We start from the raw sequence: 16,835 nt of genomic DNA, 5'->3' as shown, positions 1-16,835 counted from the left end.
GAGTAGCCATAGAACATACAGTTAAGATGTATAGACAAAAGCCATGTGATAGAGAATGAGAAAGAGGAGGGGTAAGGAAAGCAAGGAGAAAAATAAAGGGGTGTGTGTGTGTGTGTGTGTGTGTGTGTGTGTGTGTGTGTCTGTGTGTGTGTGTGTGTGTGTGTGTGTGTGTGTGTGTGTGTGTGTGAGAGAGAGAGAGAGAGAGATTTGAGTAGTGCATGAGGAAGGCTTCCAGTGTTCTGAGGTTTCTCCCATGGGTCTGCACCCCTGGAAGACCCATTGTAGTTATGGGGTGGAGTTGAGAGTAGAGAAAGGGAGAAACAGCAGGGGAATGGTGGGGAGGGAAGGAGGGAAACTACTGCCTGTGGAACCTTAAACAAATCCCTTCAGCTCTCTGCTTCAATTTCCTGATCTGTAAAATTGGGGAGTTGAACTCAATGGCTTCCAAGGCTCCTTTTAACTCTAAATCTATTATCCTGTGACTTATCATACTTTTCAGTTTCCTTATTGCCACACTGGATGGATAATCATACCTTCATTATTGGAAAGAACTTTGACATTTAAAGCAATGAGCTTGGGCAAGAACTTCTCGCCTCTGCATCTTGACTTCCTCATTATAAATAAAGTTAGACATTTTTTAATTAACAATGAAAGCACCAGACTTGGCTTCAGAAGAGTCAAATTCAAGTTCAAATTCTGACTTGTATTAGCTATAAGGCCTTGGACTTCTTAGGGTCTTAAACTGGAAGGGACCTCAAAGAAATTTACTCCATTTCCCCTCCCTCCCTCCTCCCCATTTTACATATGAAGAAAATGAGGTCTAGGGAATGAATCAATGAAAATGTATTTATTAAAGCATTACTTTCATGTCAGGCACTGTGATAAAGGTAAAACAACTCCTGTACTCAGAAAGTTTGTATTCTGTTTGCTTGTTTGTTTTTGCAAGGCAATGGGGTTGAGGGACTTGCCCAAGGTCACACAGCTAGGTAATTAAATGTCTGAGGCTGGATTTGAACTCAGGTACTCCTGACTCCAGGGCCGGTGCTCTATCCACTGTGTCACCTAGCCACCTCAAGAAGTTTGTATTCTAAAAGGAAACTCCAGTACATATAGGGGAATAGCAGCCAGTGTTTTGGTCTGGGAAGTGAAGGAAAGGGGTTTGACTGATATATATTTAATATATATATATATATATATATATATATATATATATATATATATATGTTTAAGAATGACTGTGTTGACTTGATTTTTTATCCTCTGAGCAAGAGATCTAAAGTGAATTGGATTCCCATTTTGGAAGTATATGTATCTTCATGACAAGAAGTGGGTCAAGGTTCAGGATTGTGACTCTGGGGTCATGTAGACCAGATATCACTGTCAAGAGTACAGGGCAAGGGGTAGGTAGCTAAAAGTCACAGTGGATAGAACACCTGCCTTGGAATCAGGAGGACCTTAGTTCAAATCTGGCCTCAGACACTTAATAATTACCTAGCTGTGTGACCTTGGGCAAGTCATTTAAGCCCATTGCCTTGCTAAACCCAAAAATAAATAAATAAATAAATTTTAAAAAGAGTGCAGGGCGCCAGGGCAAGAGCTGGTGGGTCACAGATGAATCAGAGAACAGCATGGCAGGAGGAAGGCCAGAGTGTCAATGGTCAAATTTGAATTCAGGTTCCCTCAGTCTTGGTTTTCTTGTGAACAGGAATGGGTATGTGAACTCACATTTCTCCCAGGGCTTTTGTGAGGATGGGTTTTGTAGCTGTAAGGTCATATATAATATGAACTTTTAGTTTTCAAAAGAAAATTGATCCATATTTTATCTCCTTCCCAGCGCTCAGCCTCAGTGAGTATAATGGGTTTCTCCAACACACTTGAAATGGAACTGTCATCCCCAAGAACAGGGAGGTCGATGGAGCCCCAGATCCAGAGCGTGACCAGCCTGACACCTAGCTCCTGCTCCCACAGCATGGGACCTACTTCTGATCCACAGCCAGAAACAGTGCCCAGTTATGGTCCAGCAGTCACCCGATTCTTGCACCCTGGGGAAGGGGCCAGCCATTTGTCTTTGGGAGATGTTCTCTTGGGCAATACACCATGCAAGGTGAATCTCTCTGATATGTGGGCATGGTACTGGGCAGCCTATAGGAATGCTATGCCTCAGCTTCTTCATTTGTTAAGTATAGGGGTTGGACTTAAGTTTGAGGACTTCTACTTTTGTCACTCTGTAGTTCCATAACTGATTCTGTCTCTGCTGGCATGCTGGCCATCTCTCAAGATTTGTTTCAGCCCTTAGGCTAAGTGATGTAAGGCCCACTAATGTTACCATTTTCATTGTCTGTTGTCTTCTTTTTTTTTCCAAGCTGGAAAATGAGGATTCCAGGCCCATTAGTGACTCTCTGGGACACAACACAGCAGCTGCCTGCCCAGATGCTCAGGAAGAATTAGTTCTTCCATTACAAAAAATCCTGGAGGAACCGATTAATCTCTCAGTGAAGAAACCCTTGCATCTTGCCTCTCCCCCGGTGCCACCTGTCAGTGCCTCTCCTCTGTCATCTACAACTGCAAAACCTCTTTGGCACACAGGAGGTACAAAAGGAGACCCCTTCCCTTCCCAGTGGCTTCTAGTCCCCTTCAAGACCCTACTCAGCAGATTTTCTTCTCCTGTTGGCTCATAATGTTGCTGGATTCTTAGGAAAACTTATCAGAGGGGACAAGATCAGCAAGGGCTTTAGGTGATGGCCATTCATATGTATATAATTAATTATGAATCCAAAGCTTTACATAACCAGTTTCACTCAATATCTGTAAACAAACCAATGAGATGAGAATATCTTCATTCTACAGAGGAGGAACCTGAACTTAAGACAGGGAATGATTTACTTGCAATCACATAGCTGATAGTGACAGAGGTGGGAAAGATCCCAAGTACCTGTGCCACTGTGTCCCTGGAAAATAGGGGCCAAGTTACTGCTGGGTTAAAATGTGTGGAGAAGACCGAAAACTGGTTCCAGTGGAACACTGAATGGAGTCCTTAGAAGGTAGAAAAAACTGGGGTTTCCTTATTATCAGTCTGTGGCTGCAGTGACAAATGAAGAGATGAATGAATCATCAGGTCTGTACTGAGAAGAATGCTTTCACACTAATTAGACTAATTTTAGGCCTTCAGCTAGACCTGTTATCATAGTTTCTTCCATGGTGATCTCTGATCCCCTGCTAGGTTTAGTTAGGATGCAGCTGGGTCTTTTCTTAGGAGAGATGGGAAACCCACTTTAATGTCTGATACCCATTCTAAGGAGGCTCTTTGGGGTCCTCCCCAGGACAGCAACCCTCCAGCCTTTGAGCACACAGAGGTCTGTCTGTTCTCTGTTTACTAGTGGACCCTAGGTTCCCTTGTGTAATTCTGAAGACATCTTGGCATATTTTTAGCCTTTCCTCACCTTCTTTAGGTGACTTTGAAGGAGAAAGATGCCTTTAAGGGACCATGACCCTAAATGGAATGTATGTGTAGTCCCCATGAAGTCAGGTTGTTATAGATGTTCTCTCCCCTTCTCTGTCCTAGATTGTGGCAATTCTGCAAAGGAGCTATTTGAGACAGACATGAAGGAGAATCCAAGCATCAGGTAACAAATAGTCTTTCCTTTCAGTCCGCGAAGAAAGTGTCGTTTGCTAATTTCTGTAAGAGAAAAAAAGTTTGCCCTTTTGCTGCTGATCCCAAATGACTTAGATAATGATGTAGCTATCAAACATCTGACCCCCCATCCCCCATCAATCTCTGCCCCAGAAGACACAGAGGCTGTCTTTATGACTTTGGCATTTTCAATAATTTTTAAAACTGCAAAGTTCAGTGCTGATGATGCTAAAAAGATTTTCTTAACATGAAGATTTCTGCTCCTTAGCCAGATAAAATGAGCAGAGGCCATAAGTAGCTCATGAAGCCCCCCCCCCCCCCAATTGCACAGGAACTTGCCTTCTAGTTTTATTTTTTCAGAGCATCACCAAGTTACATTGTTTAACCCTATGAGAGCTGAATTGAATTCTGAGATCCTTGAGGCTGGCAGGATCAGATTAGGGGCAGGAGGAGGTTGGGAACTCTTAAAATTTTAGTTCCTTTTTTATCATTTCAGGGGACTCGACCATGTTCAGCAGCCCAAGAAATTGATTGAAACTTTATGTTTGAAACTAAGGCCAGTTCTTTGGAAATCTGGCCCATTACAGTCCTATTGGTTCTTGAGAGATGTAGCAAGGAGAGGACTCATGGGGATTGGGAGGTTTTGAAGGTTTTTACCTCACTCTCATTGTATTTCATTGATTTTAGGACCTACCCCAAAGAGCTGAAGATTCCCTATGTTCGTCTGGAGCGCCTGAAGATCTGCTCAGCAGCCTCAGGGGAGCTGCCTGTGTTTAAACTGCAGAGTGAGCGGGATGGTACCTTCCTGCTGGTCATTGAGTGTGGGGCAGAGTCATCTAGCATGTCCATCAAGGTATCCCCAGGCTAGAGTCATTCCTATCCAAAGATATTGCCAGGATATGAATGGAAAGAGAGCTTAAAACTATTCATTTTGGAGTCTGACATGTCCTCATCGAGGTTATAGTCTTTGGAGTTATGCCACCAATGGGGTTCCTTTGGGCTGGAGCATTGCTCTCACCTTGGCAGCTTTAAAATAAAATCTCAAAGCTCCAAAGAAGGGTGATATATTAGACTCAGTCAATCAACTTGAATTTATTTATACCAGTGTGGGGACATGAGACTTGGGCTTGGATATTAGGAGAAGAGGGCAGAAAGAACCCTCCAATGACTGCCTCAGTTCCCAGCCTCTCCTGCCTTGTGACATCACTTGATTTTGGCCATTCCGTCCAGGGCCCAGTCAACTTATGATATCTATTTCCCCTAGTTTTCCTTATATAGAGAGTTTCTGCAGTAAGAAGACAGTAGGAGTTCCTCCCTGTCTTCCTTTCTTCTGCTTCTCATTAATAGTATATCAGTCACTTTAGTTTAAAAGGGGGATTTGCTAATATGAAGTTCTTAAGGAGAAGCATAAGGAGGGTTTATATGGAACAAGCTTTTAAGGCTTAATTCTGTTACTATACATGAACAATCCAATCCAATCCAATCCTGTCCAATTCATTTCAGTTTAATTCAATGTATAGCATTATTCCAAGGCCTCACTTTTACCTCTTGGAAACATCAGCTTCCTTCTGAGCTCAATTCAAGCCCTTCCTCCTCCATTAGGCCTCTCTTGACTCCAGCAGCTGCTAGTATCTCCCCATCCTAGATTACCTTGTCCTTATTTTGTAGGAACTGTATATACTTATATTTGAACATGTTGTTTCCCCTGATAGAGTGTAATTCCATTTTTGCTCTGTGTTCCTTGGGCCCAGCACATAGTAGACACTTATTATTTGCTTGTTGATTGATTTAAAAAATTAATCAAGATAACAGAAAGTCAAAAATGAAACATTCATTGCAGTTGAGAAGAGGGAGATAGTGGAAGAGGTTAGAACATGTACAAAAAGTCAGAAAATACAAAGAATTTACAAAGTACAAAGTAATTTCAAGTGAGGCCAAGTATTGGTTACTGAAGAAAAATCTGGATTTAGTGGAGACGATGAAGAAGTGCATGAGAAACTGGTCATGGCGCAAAGACACAAATGCAGGAAGAGATGAACTGCCATGTTTTGGGGACAGCTTGGAAGCCAGTTTAGTTAGAATGGAGAGTGTACAATGGGAATTACTAGGAAATAAGACTGAAAAATTTAGTGGTAACCAGATTGTGTAGGGCCTTACATGTCAAGTCAAGGAGTTTGTATTTTATTTAGAGGCCTATTACCACTGAGGATTTTCAAGTAGGGGGAATGGCATGGTCTGTATTTTAGGAATACAAGTTTGGAAGTTGTTGAAGAGGATTAAAGAGAAGAAAGATTGGAGATAGGGAAAGCAGTTCAGAGATATTGTAGTAGTCCAGGCAAAAGATGATTCAGTCTTGAGTTACCTTACAATCCATTTTAGTGGATGAGTACCAAAGATACTGTGATTATGGGGTTGGCAAGACTTAGAAACTGATTGAGAAGGCAGGTTGAGGGAAATAACTCCAATGTTGTGAACTTGGTTTCTTGTTAAGAATAACTCCAATGTTGTGAACTTGGTTTCCTGTTAAGAATAACTCCAATGTTGTGAACTTGGTTTCCTGGAAGAAATATGACACCATCAACACAGATAGGAAACTCTGGAGGAAGGATGAGTTTGAGAAGTAGTATCTTGAGTTCCATTTTAGACAGGTTAAATTTGAAATGCCTGTGGGACATACAGGTGGTGATTGGTTCATCCAGGTGGTGATTGGGCAGATGGTAATTTGAATTTTTTTTTAGGAGAGAAATTAGAACTGGAAATGTATGGTTTGGTGCCAGCTGCAGAAAGAGTAATTGAACCCAAGGGAACTGATGAAAACACCAAAGAGAAAGTGTAAAAAGAGAAGAAAATAGAGCCTAGGACAAGCCTTAGAGAATGCCCACACTTTGTGAATAGGAGGAAGACATGATTGAAACAAGGGAGTTGAGTAGAGCTAAGTATAGGGACTAGATCCCCTCTTTTCTTTTGCCTTTCTCCTGCTAGGTTTTTGTTGTTGTTCAGTTATCTAAGTCAATCTGATTCTTTCGATCCCTGTTTGGGATTTTCTTGGCAAAAAGACTGAAGCAGTTTGCCATTTGCCATTTCTTTTTCCAGTTCATTTTACAGATGAGGAAACTAAAGAAAGCAGGGTGATGTGATTTGCCCAGGTAGATCCTTGAAACCAATCTGGTTATTTTGCTGGTTACCAAGAGTAACTTGGTTTTACTCTTCTTGAATCTTTCCCAACCTTCTCTTATAGGATCAAAGCCTAGAGTCTAGGACTAACTCTGAAGTTAGTCTCTTTTAGTCATTGACTGGAAGTCTCACTCAAGATTGATGACTATGGAGCTAGAGAGAATTTTCCTCCCCTCTCCTTCCCTTGGGCCTATTTAAGAAAAAAAATTCCTTAAATGAGCTGTAAATCCATTTCCTTCATATTTCAGGTCCCCTTCATCCCTTATCTGGAAATCCCTAGTCTCTAGTAACTTGGAAATCACTATATCTTTCATATCTTTGGGCCTTTCTCCTGACTGATCTATCTGAAGCAGGTGTCTTTCTTTTTTTCAAGGCAATGGGATTAAGTGACTTGCCCAAGGTCACACAGCTAGATAATTAAGTTTCTGAGCCTAGATTTGAACTCAGGTCCTTCTGATGCCAGGGCCAGTGCTCTATCCACTGCACCACCTAGCTGCCCCTAGCAAGTGTCCTTGATCATTTTGCCTGACTAGTCCTGGATGATCAGATTTCTTCTTCTATCTCAGCTGTGGGTCCTTTGGCCCAGGCCCACACCTGGTAGGCCTCTATGATATTTCTTTTTGTTAACTCAGTTCTTTCCATCCCAGTCTAGACCTTTTTCATATAGAACCTTCCATATAGAACCAGGGTAAACTGGGGATATGCCCTCAGCCCTTTAGAAAGCAGATATTCATTCTTTGATGTGGACTCTTACTTTCATCTTTGCTTTTCTGCTTGGCCTGTGGCATCTGCAGCATGGCACAGGTTGGGAAAGAGGAAAGAAAGGGTTAATATGTCAGACATGGAAAGGAACTATATACCCAATGATTGGACTTATAGCTTTCCCTTGAAAGGAGCAGGATGACTTAGGGTCAAGAATATTGGCAAGTCAAAAGTCATAGATATAAATTCTGATTCTATTGTTTTTTGCATAGTCATTTAAGGAAATCGCTTCTCTGTTCCATAATATCCTTCTCTAGAAAAAAAGGGCTTGGACTAAATGACTAAAATTCATTTTACCTAAAATGGCTGTTTCTGATTCTAGATAACATGTTTTTACCATTATTAAAAAGCCTTAAATGTGCATGATCCTACAAAAATGTTAACAAACACATTCTCATGCTCATCTTTCTCTTCTCCTCCATACTCCCACACTTGTAATCTGGGAAGACCCTTTCATAATAGATGTTTTACCTCAGATAGGAAGAATCCAGGGCACCCTGCCGTGGGGACTTGAGCATTGCATTGTATGAGGACAGGGAAGGTGAAAGGCCCTGTAGATCTTCTGGTCTGATCTTATTCCTGGTTCTTTTCTTTCTTTACTGGCATTGTCCTCAAACTCAGAACTCCTGGATAGCTAGGAGTAGCCAGGGTCAGGGGTCACTTCCCTTGTCCAGTGACTCCAATAATTAGTATGACTGCTTCTGATCTTGCTCTTCTATCTGGATCTCCAGTCATGCAGTAAGGCAGCATGTTGCAGTGCACATATCTTAAAATTCTCATGGCCCCTTAGATTACCGAATTAAGTTCATATACAGGAGGGGTATTGAAGACTGACTGGAGCCTGTATACACTGGGAGAATGGTAGCAGAGTGGAATGAGAGGGAGAGCTCCACTCCAGTCCTCTCAACCCTTCCTTAACTTCTGAAGAACTTAGATTATTCTATCTCCTGTAAGGTCACCCATGGCAGTAATCCTCCTTCAGGGCCCTAAACAGAAACCAAGTTACTAAGACTCTCTGCTCTTCTTTTCTCTCCAAAGGTCAACCAGGACAATTTGCCAGATGCTTTGAAGCCTAAGGCTGAGGACCCAGAAGAGAGAAATGTACCAACTGGGCCAAAACTGCCATTGTTTGGGAGCCCATCGCCAGGGGATCAAAGGAGCCACTGCAACCCTGGAGCCAAGAAGTCTCCTTCAGCTCCCAACACAGACCCAATTGAGAATGAGGACTTCTGTGCTGTGTGTCTGAATGGGGGCGAGCTGCTGTGTTGTGATCATTGCCCCAAGGTGTACCACCTCTCCTGCCATGTTCCAGCTTTGCTCAGCTTCCCCGTGTAAGGGAGTACAGTGCCCACCACCATGTCTATGATGTATTCTTTCCAGAAAATCCTTTTGAGTCACTGTGGTGTCTTTCCTGCCAGAGAGGGAGACAGACTGGGATCCATGGATCTATTTAGGCTCTTTCCATACCTGTGAGGGTTATTCCCTAAATTCACCCCTCTTCCAAACTTCTCCATTACTGTTGAAGGCCTCATCATTCTTACAATTACACAGGTTCACAACCTTGTGATCATCCTTGACTTCTCATTCTTACCTACCCTGGTCCTCATCCCCACTAGATTGGTCTATGACTCTAGTTTCCTCACTGTTTTCCATCTCTCCTATCTCCAACCCATCCTGCATTCAACTCCCTAAATGATTTTCCTAAAGCACAAGTCTCTGCCACCCTCTCCTCAATACCTCCAGTGGCTTTAAATTTCCACTCTTCTGTTTGTCCTCATTCTGTCATTCCAGGCTTCTTACATCTTCCTTACCTTCCTACTTAGCTCAAACATGATGCTCTCTCCTGCTCCTGAAGAAGCATGGGTTTTTTCTTCCTTTGTTTCCATACACAGGTTCTGACACATAATAGGTGTTTAATAAATGCTTTCTTGATTAGCTGATTAGTAACTAGGCTGTATTAAGGGCTCAGTAAGAGCTGGGCATAAGTGATACCAAGGCAAAAAGCATTTTGGAGAAGGAGTGCTAGTGACTGAGGACATCAGGAGAGGCTCATTCAGGAATCTAACCCAGGTATTGTACTTTGAAGGAAGCGAAGGCTTTGGCAAAGATGGACCCCTGCATCTAGTGTGGAGGCTGGCTGTGGAAGGACATTTTGTGAAGGGAAATGTTTCAGGCTTGCCCTTCGTGCCGGCCTCACTAAAGAGCCTGGAGCCAAGAAATCTCCTTCAGCTCCCAACACAGACCCAATTGAGAATGAGGACTTCTGTGCTGTGTGTCTGAATGGGGGGAGCTGCTGTGTTGTGATCATTGCCCCAAGGTGTACCACCTCTCCTGTCCTCAAGGTGTCCTGTGCTCTGTCTTCAGGGGACCGTGGCCAGCCCTACCTGTTTCCCTCTCCTGCTTCCCCTCTTTCCACCTGAATGTAAAGTCCCCAACGGGGAGATATCAGTCTTCATTTTGCCTTTGTATCCTAGCACTTTCCTCTTTCAGTGCATCGAACCCAGAAAATGCTTAATGAACACGCACCAGCTTAGAGTATTGTAACACTATGCAAGAGTGGAAGATAGGAGGGAGCCATGTGGATTTGCTTTCAGATTAGCAAGCAGTCTTCCCCAGGACTGACTGATGCTTAGAAAGTATTGTCTCTTACTACAAGAGCCCTTCCTTCCCCATGTCTACATATTTCTACAGATATGGTTAAACGAGCTCTAGAGCAGTCTGTACTCTTCTACATTTGTACCAACCCACACTTGTGATCCATAACGTCAGCACTGATGCTATTTCTCATGGTGCAGGGGCGAGTGGGTGTGCACTCTCTGCCGGAGCCTGACCCAGCCCGAGGTGGAATACGACTGTGACAATGCTCGATACGGCCATGCCAGTCCTGGAGGCCGTCTACTCCCCGGTCTGAGCGAGTATGATCAGAAGGTTGGTGCAGACCCTTAACACTCCACTTTGGTTCAAGTTCCCTAATAAAGTCCAAGAAACCTTAGCCTCCCTTAGAGGGAGATTTCAAAAGGGAAGCAGAGCCTTCTCATCAGTTTTTTTTTTTTCTGTTGAGGCTGTTGTTAATTGGTTTCCATAGTCAATAACTAGGGTTGGTCTCTTTTCTATTTTTATTCTGTACTTAACTAGCACTAAACAAAATGGACATTTTCACATACAAAGTAAGTCGGAAAAGGAAAATTATATATGATCCTGTACATCCTTATTATGCATAGCTTGCTTTTCTTTTTAATTATATAATAAGTTCAGCCTGTAGCCTTCAAAGCTGACTTGGTTGTTTAGTCTTCTTTCTGACCTTCCTTCTGTTGTCTTCTCTGTATTTAAAGAAAAATGATTCATCAGTGACCTCTATTTCTCCTTCCTTCCTTCCTTCCTTCCTTCCTTCCTTCCTTCCTTCCTTCCTTCCTTCCTTCCTTCCTTCCTTCCTTCCTTCCTTCCTTCCTTCCTTCCTTCCTCTCCCCTCCAGGGTTATACTCAAGTAAGTGGTTGAGACCAGGTTTGATTTCAGGTCCCTGACTCCAGGGCCAGTGTTCTATCCACTGCCTAGCTGTCATCTTTTTATGAAGAAATAATATGACACTGTACTAGTTTAGTTATTCCAACAATAGATGGGTACCTTCTTAGTCTAGGTCTTTACTACTACAAAAAGAAATTTCATAAATAGTATATCTGCATCCTTTTCTTTTTTCTGTGCTCTATTTGGGATACAGACCTGGTTAGTGACAGAGCCAGGTCAAAGGATCTGCCAAGGTCAGAGATGTTGGGTACACTGTGTCTTTCTGACTAAAACAATTCACCACCTGCCAGTAGCATTAGTGTGCCTCTTGGGATACTCTCTTTTATCTGGTAAGGAAAATAAGTCACATGGGAGAAAAAAGACTTAGCCAAACATGGGAGATCTCTAAGCACCTTGAGCATTTTTTGGTTCTCCTCTGGTTTTCCCTCCCAGACTCTTTAACAAAATATATTATCCTTGTCAACTTTGCTTTTTATAGAAATGTGAAAAGCTGGTGTTGTCCCTCTGTTGCAGCAGCCTCAGTCTCCCATTCCATGAACCTGTCAGCCCACTGGTAAGTTCTTCACACATTGACTGTTAAATTCCCAGATCATCTCATTTTCCCTAAAGATGCTGTTGTGTAATGTGGCCTCTTCTGGGAGGCCTCCCAGCTCTTCTCAGTGAGGATGATTGGAGAAGGATATTCTTGGTCCCATTTTTTGAGGGGAATCACTTTGGTCCCAATGAGGTATGTTGTTTACAGTGTGGTCCTTGTTTTTGCAGGCAGCAGAGGAGAGCTTACAAAATCCATTTGTCTATCCTCTCACCTCTCTGGTACACTTTGTGACTCTCCTTCCTTCTGTTCTCTCCTCACTTCAGCCTTCCAATCTTTCCTCCTTTTCTTTTTTTCCTCCTCCTTATCCTTTGCTAATTCTCTTCTCTCTCTCCTCTTCTCTCACTCTAGGCTCGGCATTATTACCAGATCATCAAGAGACCCATGGATTTATCAATTATTCGGAGAAAGCTCCAGAAGAAAGACATTGCCCACTACTCGAGTCCAGAGGAAGTGGTGGCTGATGTTCGCCTCATGTTTTGGAACTGTGCAAAGTTCAATTATGTAAGTCCTGTCCAAACTTCCTCACCTCCAGTCACTCAAGTTCCACAATGTCTATTTTCCCTTTGTTCTTGCTTGTGTTCAGGCTTTGGGCAAACATGACATAGGAACAAGAAAGGGGGGATTGTGGCTTTAGAGATGTCAGGGAACTTGCAGGTTATCTAATTCCAACTCAAGAAACTGAGGACCAGTAAGGCAATGCAATTTGTCCAAGATCTTCTGATGCCAAATCCAGGAATCTTTCTTAATGGTAGAGAATAAAAGAGGGAGACAACATCAGTGGGTTTCAAACCTGTTCCCCAACTATCCCAGTTAAAAGATAATTTTTAAAATGGTAGCTTCAAAGAAATATTTTACATAGACTAATGGACCAAATAGTGATTTTCCTGGATCTGCACTGTGGGTCACACAGACCACACTCTCTCTAAGTGTGCTTAAGGAAGGGGCTTCTGTGCCTGTAGACTTTAACAGCAAGGCCATGGACTGACCTTGGTTGTTGTCTCTTTGGGCAGCCGGACTCAGAGGTAGCTGAGGCTGGTCGATGCCTGGAGGTCTTCTTTGAGGGTTGGCTAAAGGAGATCTACCCTGAGAGATTGTTTGCTCAACCAAGGCAGGAGGACTCAGACTTGGAAGAGGCCGAGAATGAGAGTGGGGGCTCCATGACCTCTCAGGGCTTCCCATGGCCTGCCTATGGGCAGGAATACATTCAGCCTAAGAGGAGACGTCGCCATACTGTGAGTATGAGGTGTGCGAGTAGTGTTGTCTGCCAAGAGAGGGGACTGCCAGATCTTGGAGGTTTCTGAAATATCTACCAGTACTTAGATAAATGTGGCTTCCTTCTCAGTTCTAGAGAAGCCTATGTCAATCATCAGTTGGACCTAGGGAGGAAATTGCAACTCCTAACCATGACACTGGCTTTGGGGTTGTGAAGGAAAAAGAGAATCTACTATTCCCCGCCCTCCCCCAGGAGACTTGGGGCAGGGAGAGGTTCCCCCTGAGTCTTTCCTTAGAACCACCAGATCTCTGGGAGCCTCCCCAGCTCATTATATTTGGTTGGGATAACATCTGGGTCTTAGTCAGATTTTCTTAAAAGGAGCTCAGGGCTCTATGTTAAGTTACTCTGCTGTTTTCTTTCCAGGAGAGTGAGAGAGCAAAAAGACTCTCATTCCGTCTGGCCAGCAGCTTCCCCCAGGTGTGAGGAGACTGTGCTCCCACAGCAGGAGGTGTCCCAGGATGCTGACAGCACTGCTTCCTCGATGTATCCTCTGGAGAATTCAGATGATTAGGAGTATCTCTGAGCAGCTTTTTGGGGGGCATCTGCAGCATTTCCATGAAAATCCTGGTTATGAAATATCTGGGAAAGAAATCCAGTAGATGACAGCTTCCTGCTGCTGTTTCACACGAACAGAGTCTAAATCCTAGCTCTCATCAGGCTGGAATAGTTCTCTGACTCCTGGCACATTCTGCCTTTTGGAGGACACTGGCCTTTTCCAGCTCCTCTTCCTATGCTTACCCGGGTAGAACTAGGGAGAGAAGTCCTTGACTGTCCATCCCTTGGCTGACCTGTTATCCCTGACACAGAGTGGATAAAAGTGGTTACTGGTAACTGCTCCTTTTGTTGAGGAGATTGAGATGCCTGTCACTGGCAGCTGTGGAATCCTTACAGGGAACATCAGAGATCTTGGGTCTAAATCTCTGTCTGTCGATAAGAGGGTCTCCTTACCTCATATTTTCCAAACATCTTATAGTATCCATTCCTTGTTGTAATTAGGGAGGAAAGAGTCGCTTGTTTTTTCATCTTCCTTTCATGACATCACTCAGGTGTACCGATTTTGGAACACCTTTTTTTTACTCTGTTATAGTTGTATCCATACCCTGTGGCTTTGCTTGAACCAGTTGACACAAATATTTAAACTCTTCCTTTGGGGAGGTATTAAGGACACCCACATGTTCCAGCCTGTTCTCTGTCCCTCATTACTGACAAGATGTCCCTCTAGTAAGCTTCTTTTCTTGGCTCATGAGGTGGTATTGGCTAATTGGAGAGCAATCTTTCAAACCATGTTGGAGTCCTTGACTTTGTTTTCTGGGATTGCTTTTGTGATCTGTGTCTCCAGATCCTGCATAGTGCCTGGGTTGTGAGGGCCCCTCTGCTTGTCAGTGGGAGCTAGAGAGCATTAAAGGTCCCTCTGCCAACCTCCTGGGCCCAGCGGGGGGGGGGCACAGTGATCCCTTTTTTCTTGTTACCATCATAGAGAAAATATTGTGGAAGGAGTCCTTGGTGGATGTCCTATCTCTAATGAATCTGTCTAGGAAAGGGCGAGCCCTCATTTTGTTTCCCTTGCTTCTGCTTTCCATTTGTGTCATAAAATCATAGAATCTCTGGACTAGGAGGGACCCCAGAGGTCATCCAATCCAATTTACTCTTAAGCAGAACTATCTCTACCACATTCCCAGTAAGTGGTCCTCTGGCCTCTTCTTGAAGACTGCCAGTGATGGGGAACTCACTACCTCCAAAATATAACTCATCTTGCCATTGAAGAGCTCTTGATTGTTTGAAAGGTTCTTCTTCTGATGTGCTAGAATCTGGCTCCCTGTGACTACCATGTATAAGGTTAGAGAATTTAGAGCTGGATGGTACTTTTCAACCCCTTCATACTGCAGAGGAAGAAACTGAGATCTAGACATTAGAAGTCAGTCACTTGCTCAAAGTCAAATATCTAGTAAGTAATCAGAATTTGAATTTATGTCCCCTGACTAAATCTGAGGCTCTTCTCACACCACCTCTGTGACTATTTGTTCTTGCCAATGTCCACTGAGCTCCATCAAAACAAGTCATGTCTTTTATATATCAGCCCTTTAAATACTGAAAGGAAGCTATTGTATTAGCTCTTAATCTTCTCTTCTTCAGTCTATACATGCCCAACCTAAACATAGCTAATCCTTATATGATTTTGTGGTTGACCCTGCTTAGATATGTTTCAATCTTTCCCAAAATGTGGTATATAGAACTGGATAACAGTACTCCAGGGCAAAGGACAGCAGGACCATTGTCTCCCTTGTTTTAGACCCTATGCTTGGAATTCAGCTGAAGATTGCATTTCCTGTTTTTGGCTGCCATGTTACAATTTTGATTTATGTTGATCTTGCAATCCATTAAAAACCTTCAGATATTTTTTCTTAATCTGAAACTATCATGTAGTATAAGCCACCTCTAATCTTGTATGTATACAATGAATTTTTTGATGCGAGTTTATGACTTTTAGAGTTATCCCATTTAGATTTTATCTAATTAGATTGTGCTTATTTCTCTAGTAGAGATCTTTTGAATTCTTTCATCAAATAGGTTAGCTGCTGCTCCCAGCTTCATATCATCTGTAAATCTCTGATAAACATGACAAGTATGATTACATGGTTATTTTTCATGATTCAGTGAAAAAATGCTGACGAGATCAGGGCCAAGGACAGAGCCCTGTGATGTCCCATTAGCAGCTTCCCTCCAGGTTGACATGAGCCTCTTATTGATGGATTCTACTAACACTCTATTACTCACAGAGTCACTGTGCTTTGAGCTTGGTCATCCAACCAATTCTGAATTTAGTTGTAGGAAACCTTTTAGTGTCACCAAATTGCTTTTATCTTGCCCATGCAGTTATTTTGAGAAACTTTGTCTAGGGTCTTGCTGAAATTCAGGTGTGTCATGACTATGGCATTTTCCTTGTACACTGATGGAGTCATCTTGTCAGAAAAGGAAATGAAGCTCGTTTTTCATAACTACTTCTTGATGAGCCATTTTTCCATAACTAGTTCTTGTTGAGCTGAGGCTGCTTTACTTGGATCAGTTTCCTTTTCTAATCAATCAGCAGAGTGTATTAAGTGTGTTAGATCAAGTGCTCATCCTTGGGGAGATAAAGCAGTCTGCACACTTAAGACAATCACGTTCTCATGGAGGAGATGACATGCACCTGTCTAGATATGTTCTCCTTGTTACCATACATAGACACACAGCATCTGATAAGTGCTTCACAAATCTGATCTTTTAATCCTCACCACAACCCCGAGAGGTGGGAGCATCATTACCCCCAGGCAAAGAGTTTAGGTGACTTGCCTGGGGTCATACTGCTTCCAGTCTCCCAGCTCCATTCACTGAACCACCTAGTTGCCTAGTAACATATCCATAAAGAGAAGATACCTGGTAACCTTGGAAGGGAATGCACAAGCAGTTGTGGTGCTCTTGAACTGAATCTTGAAGGAAACCAGGGATTTCTAGATGCTCAGAAGTTCTTCATGTGGTCTCGAATTAAACTCATTGACTTCTAGCTTAGACTTTATTATTTTTTTTTCTGAGCCTGGATCTCCCTATCTCTACCAGATGGGAAGGGCAGGACCATTCCCAGGCCTAACAATGATTAGCACAGAGGCTTTAACCTGCTCTGTTTTTATTTCCCCGACAGGTTTAGCCCCCTTCAGACAGCCCAGTATCCCTCTGCTCTCTGGAGCTTGGCGTCTTAGTGCCAAACTTAGTATAGACATCTGATTGGTTTGAGCCCAAGTGATCCACCAGTCCTAGGTTCCCCAGAGTTTCTGGACTCCAGGTGGCCTCCCTAAGCTGGGCCTGACCTATTATTTGAAGAATAAAACTTCTCCTTTTTGAA

At 43.0% G+C, this 16,835-nt stretch overlaps 1 protein-coding gene across 6 annotated transcripts in view; it reads left to right on the top strand.

Annotated features, from left to right (window-relative positions):
• The window catches only part of TRIM66 (tripartite motif containing 66), a 125,512-nt gene extending 110,148 nt beyond the window's left edge, over nucleotides 1-15,364 (top strand). For 5 of the 6 annotated variants that reach the window (XM_074230251.1, XM_074230250.1, XM_074230253.1 and 2 more), the window contains 10 exons: nucleotides 1,835-2,104; nucleotides 2,364-2,589; nucleotides 3,563-3,623; nucleotides 4,319-4,484; nucleotides 8,606-8,898; nucleotides 10,363-10,495; nucleotides 11,569-11,643; nucleotides 12,034-12,186; nucleotides 12,696-12,928; nucleotides 13,322-15,364. In XM_074230251.1, coding sequence (XP_074086352.1) covers nucleotides 1,835-2,104; nucleotides 2,364-2,589; nucleotides 3,563-3,623; nucleotides 4,319-4,484; nucleotides 8,606-8,898; nucleotides 10,363-10,495; nucleotides 11,569-11,643; nucleotides 12,034-12,186; nucleotides 12,696-12,928; nucleotides 13,322-13,469 — 1,758 coding nt within the window. In that variant the 3' untranslated portion in view covers nucleotides 13,470-15,364. The remainder of the gene's footprint in view (nucleotides 1-1,834; nucleotides 2,105-2,363; nucleotides 2,590-3,562; nucleotides 3,624-4,318; nucleotides 4,485-8,605; nucleotides 8,899-10,362; nucleotides 10,496-11,568; nucleotides 11,644-12,033; nucleotides 12,187-12,695; nucleotides 12,929-13,321) is intronic. The other variant, XM_074230254.1, reaches the window with a different exon arrangement.
• The last annotated feature ends 1,471 nt before the right edge of the window (nucleotides 15,365-16,835 follow it).

Source organism: Macrotis lagotis, chromosome 3 (assembly GCF_037893015.1).
Source record: "Macrotis lagotis isolate mMagLag1 chromosome 3, bilby.v1.9.chrom.fasta, whole genome shotgun sequence".
NCBI lineage: Eukaryota > Metazoa > Chordata > Mammalia > Peramelemorphia > Peramelidae > Macrotis > Macrotis lagotis.
Note: the sequence above shows the minus strand (reverse complement) of the source record. Positions and strands in the feature narration are given on the sequence as shown.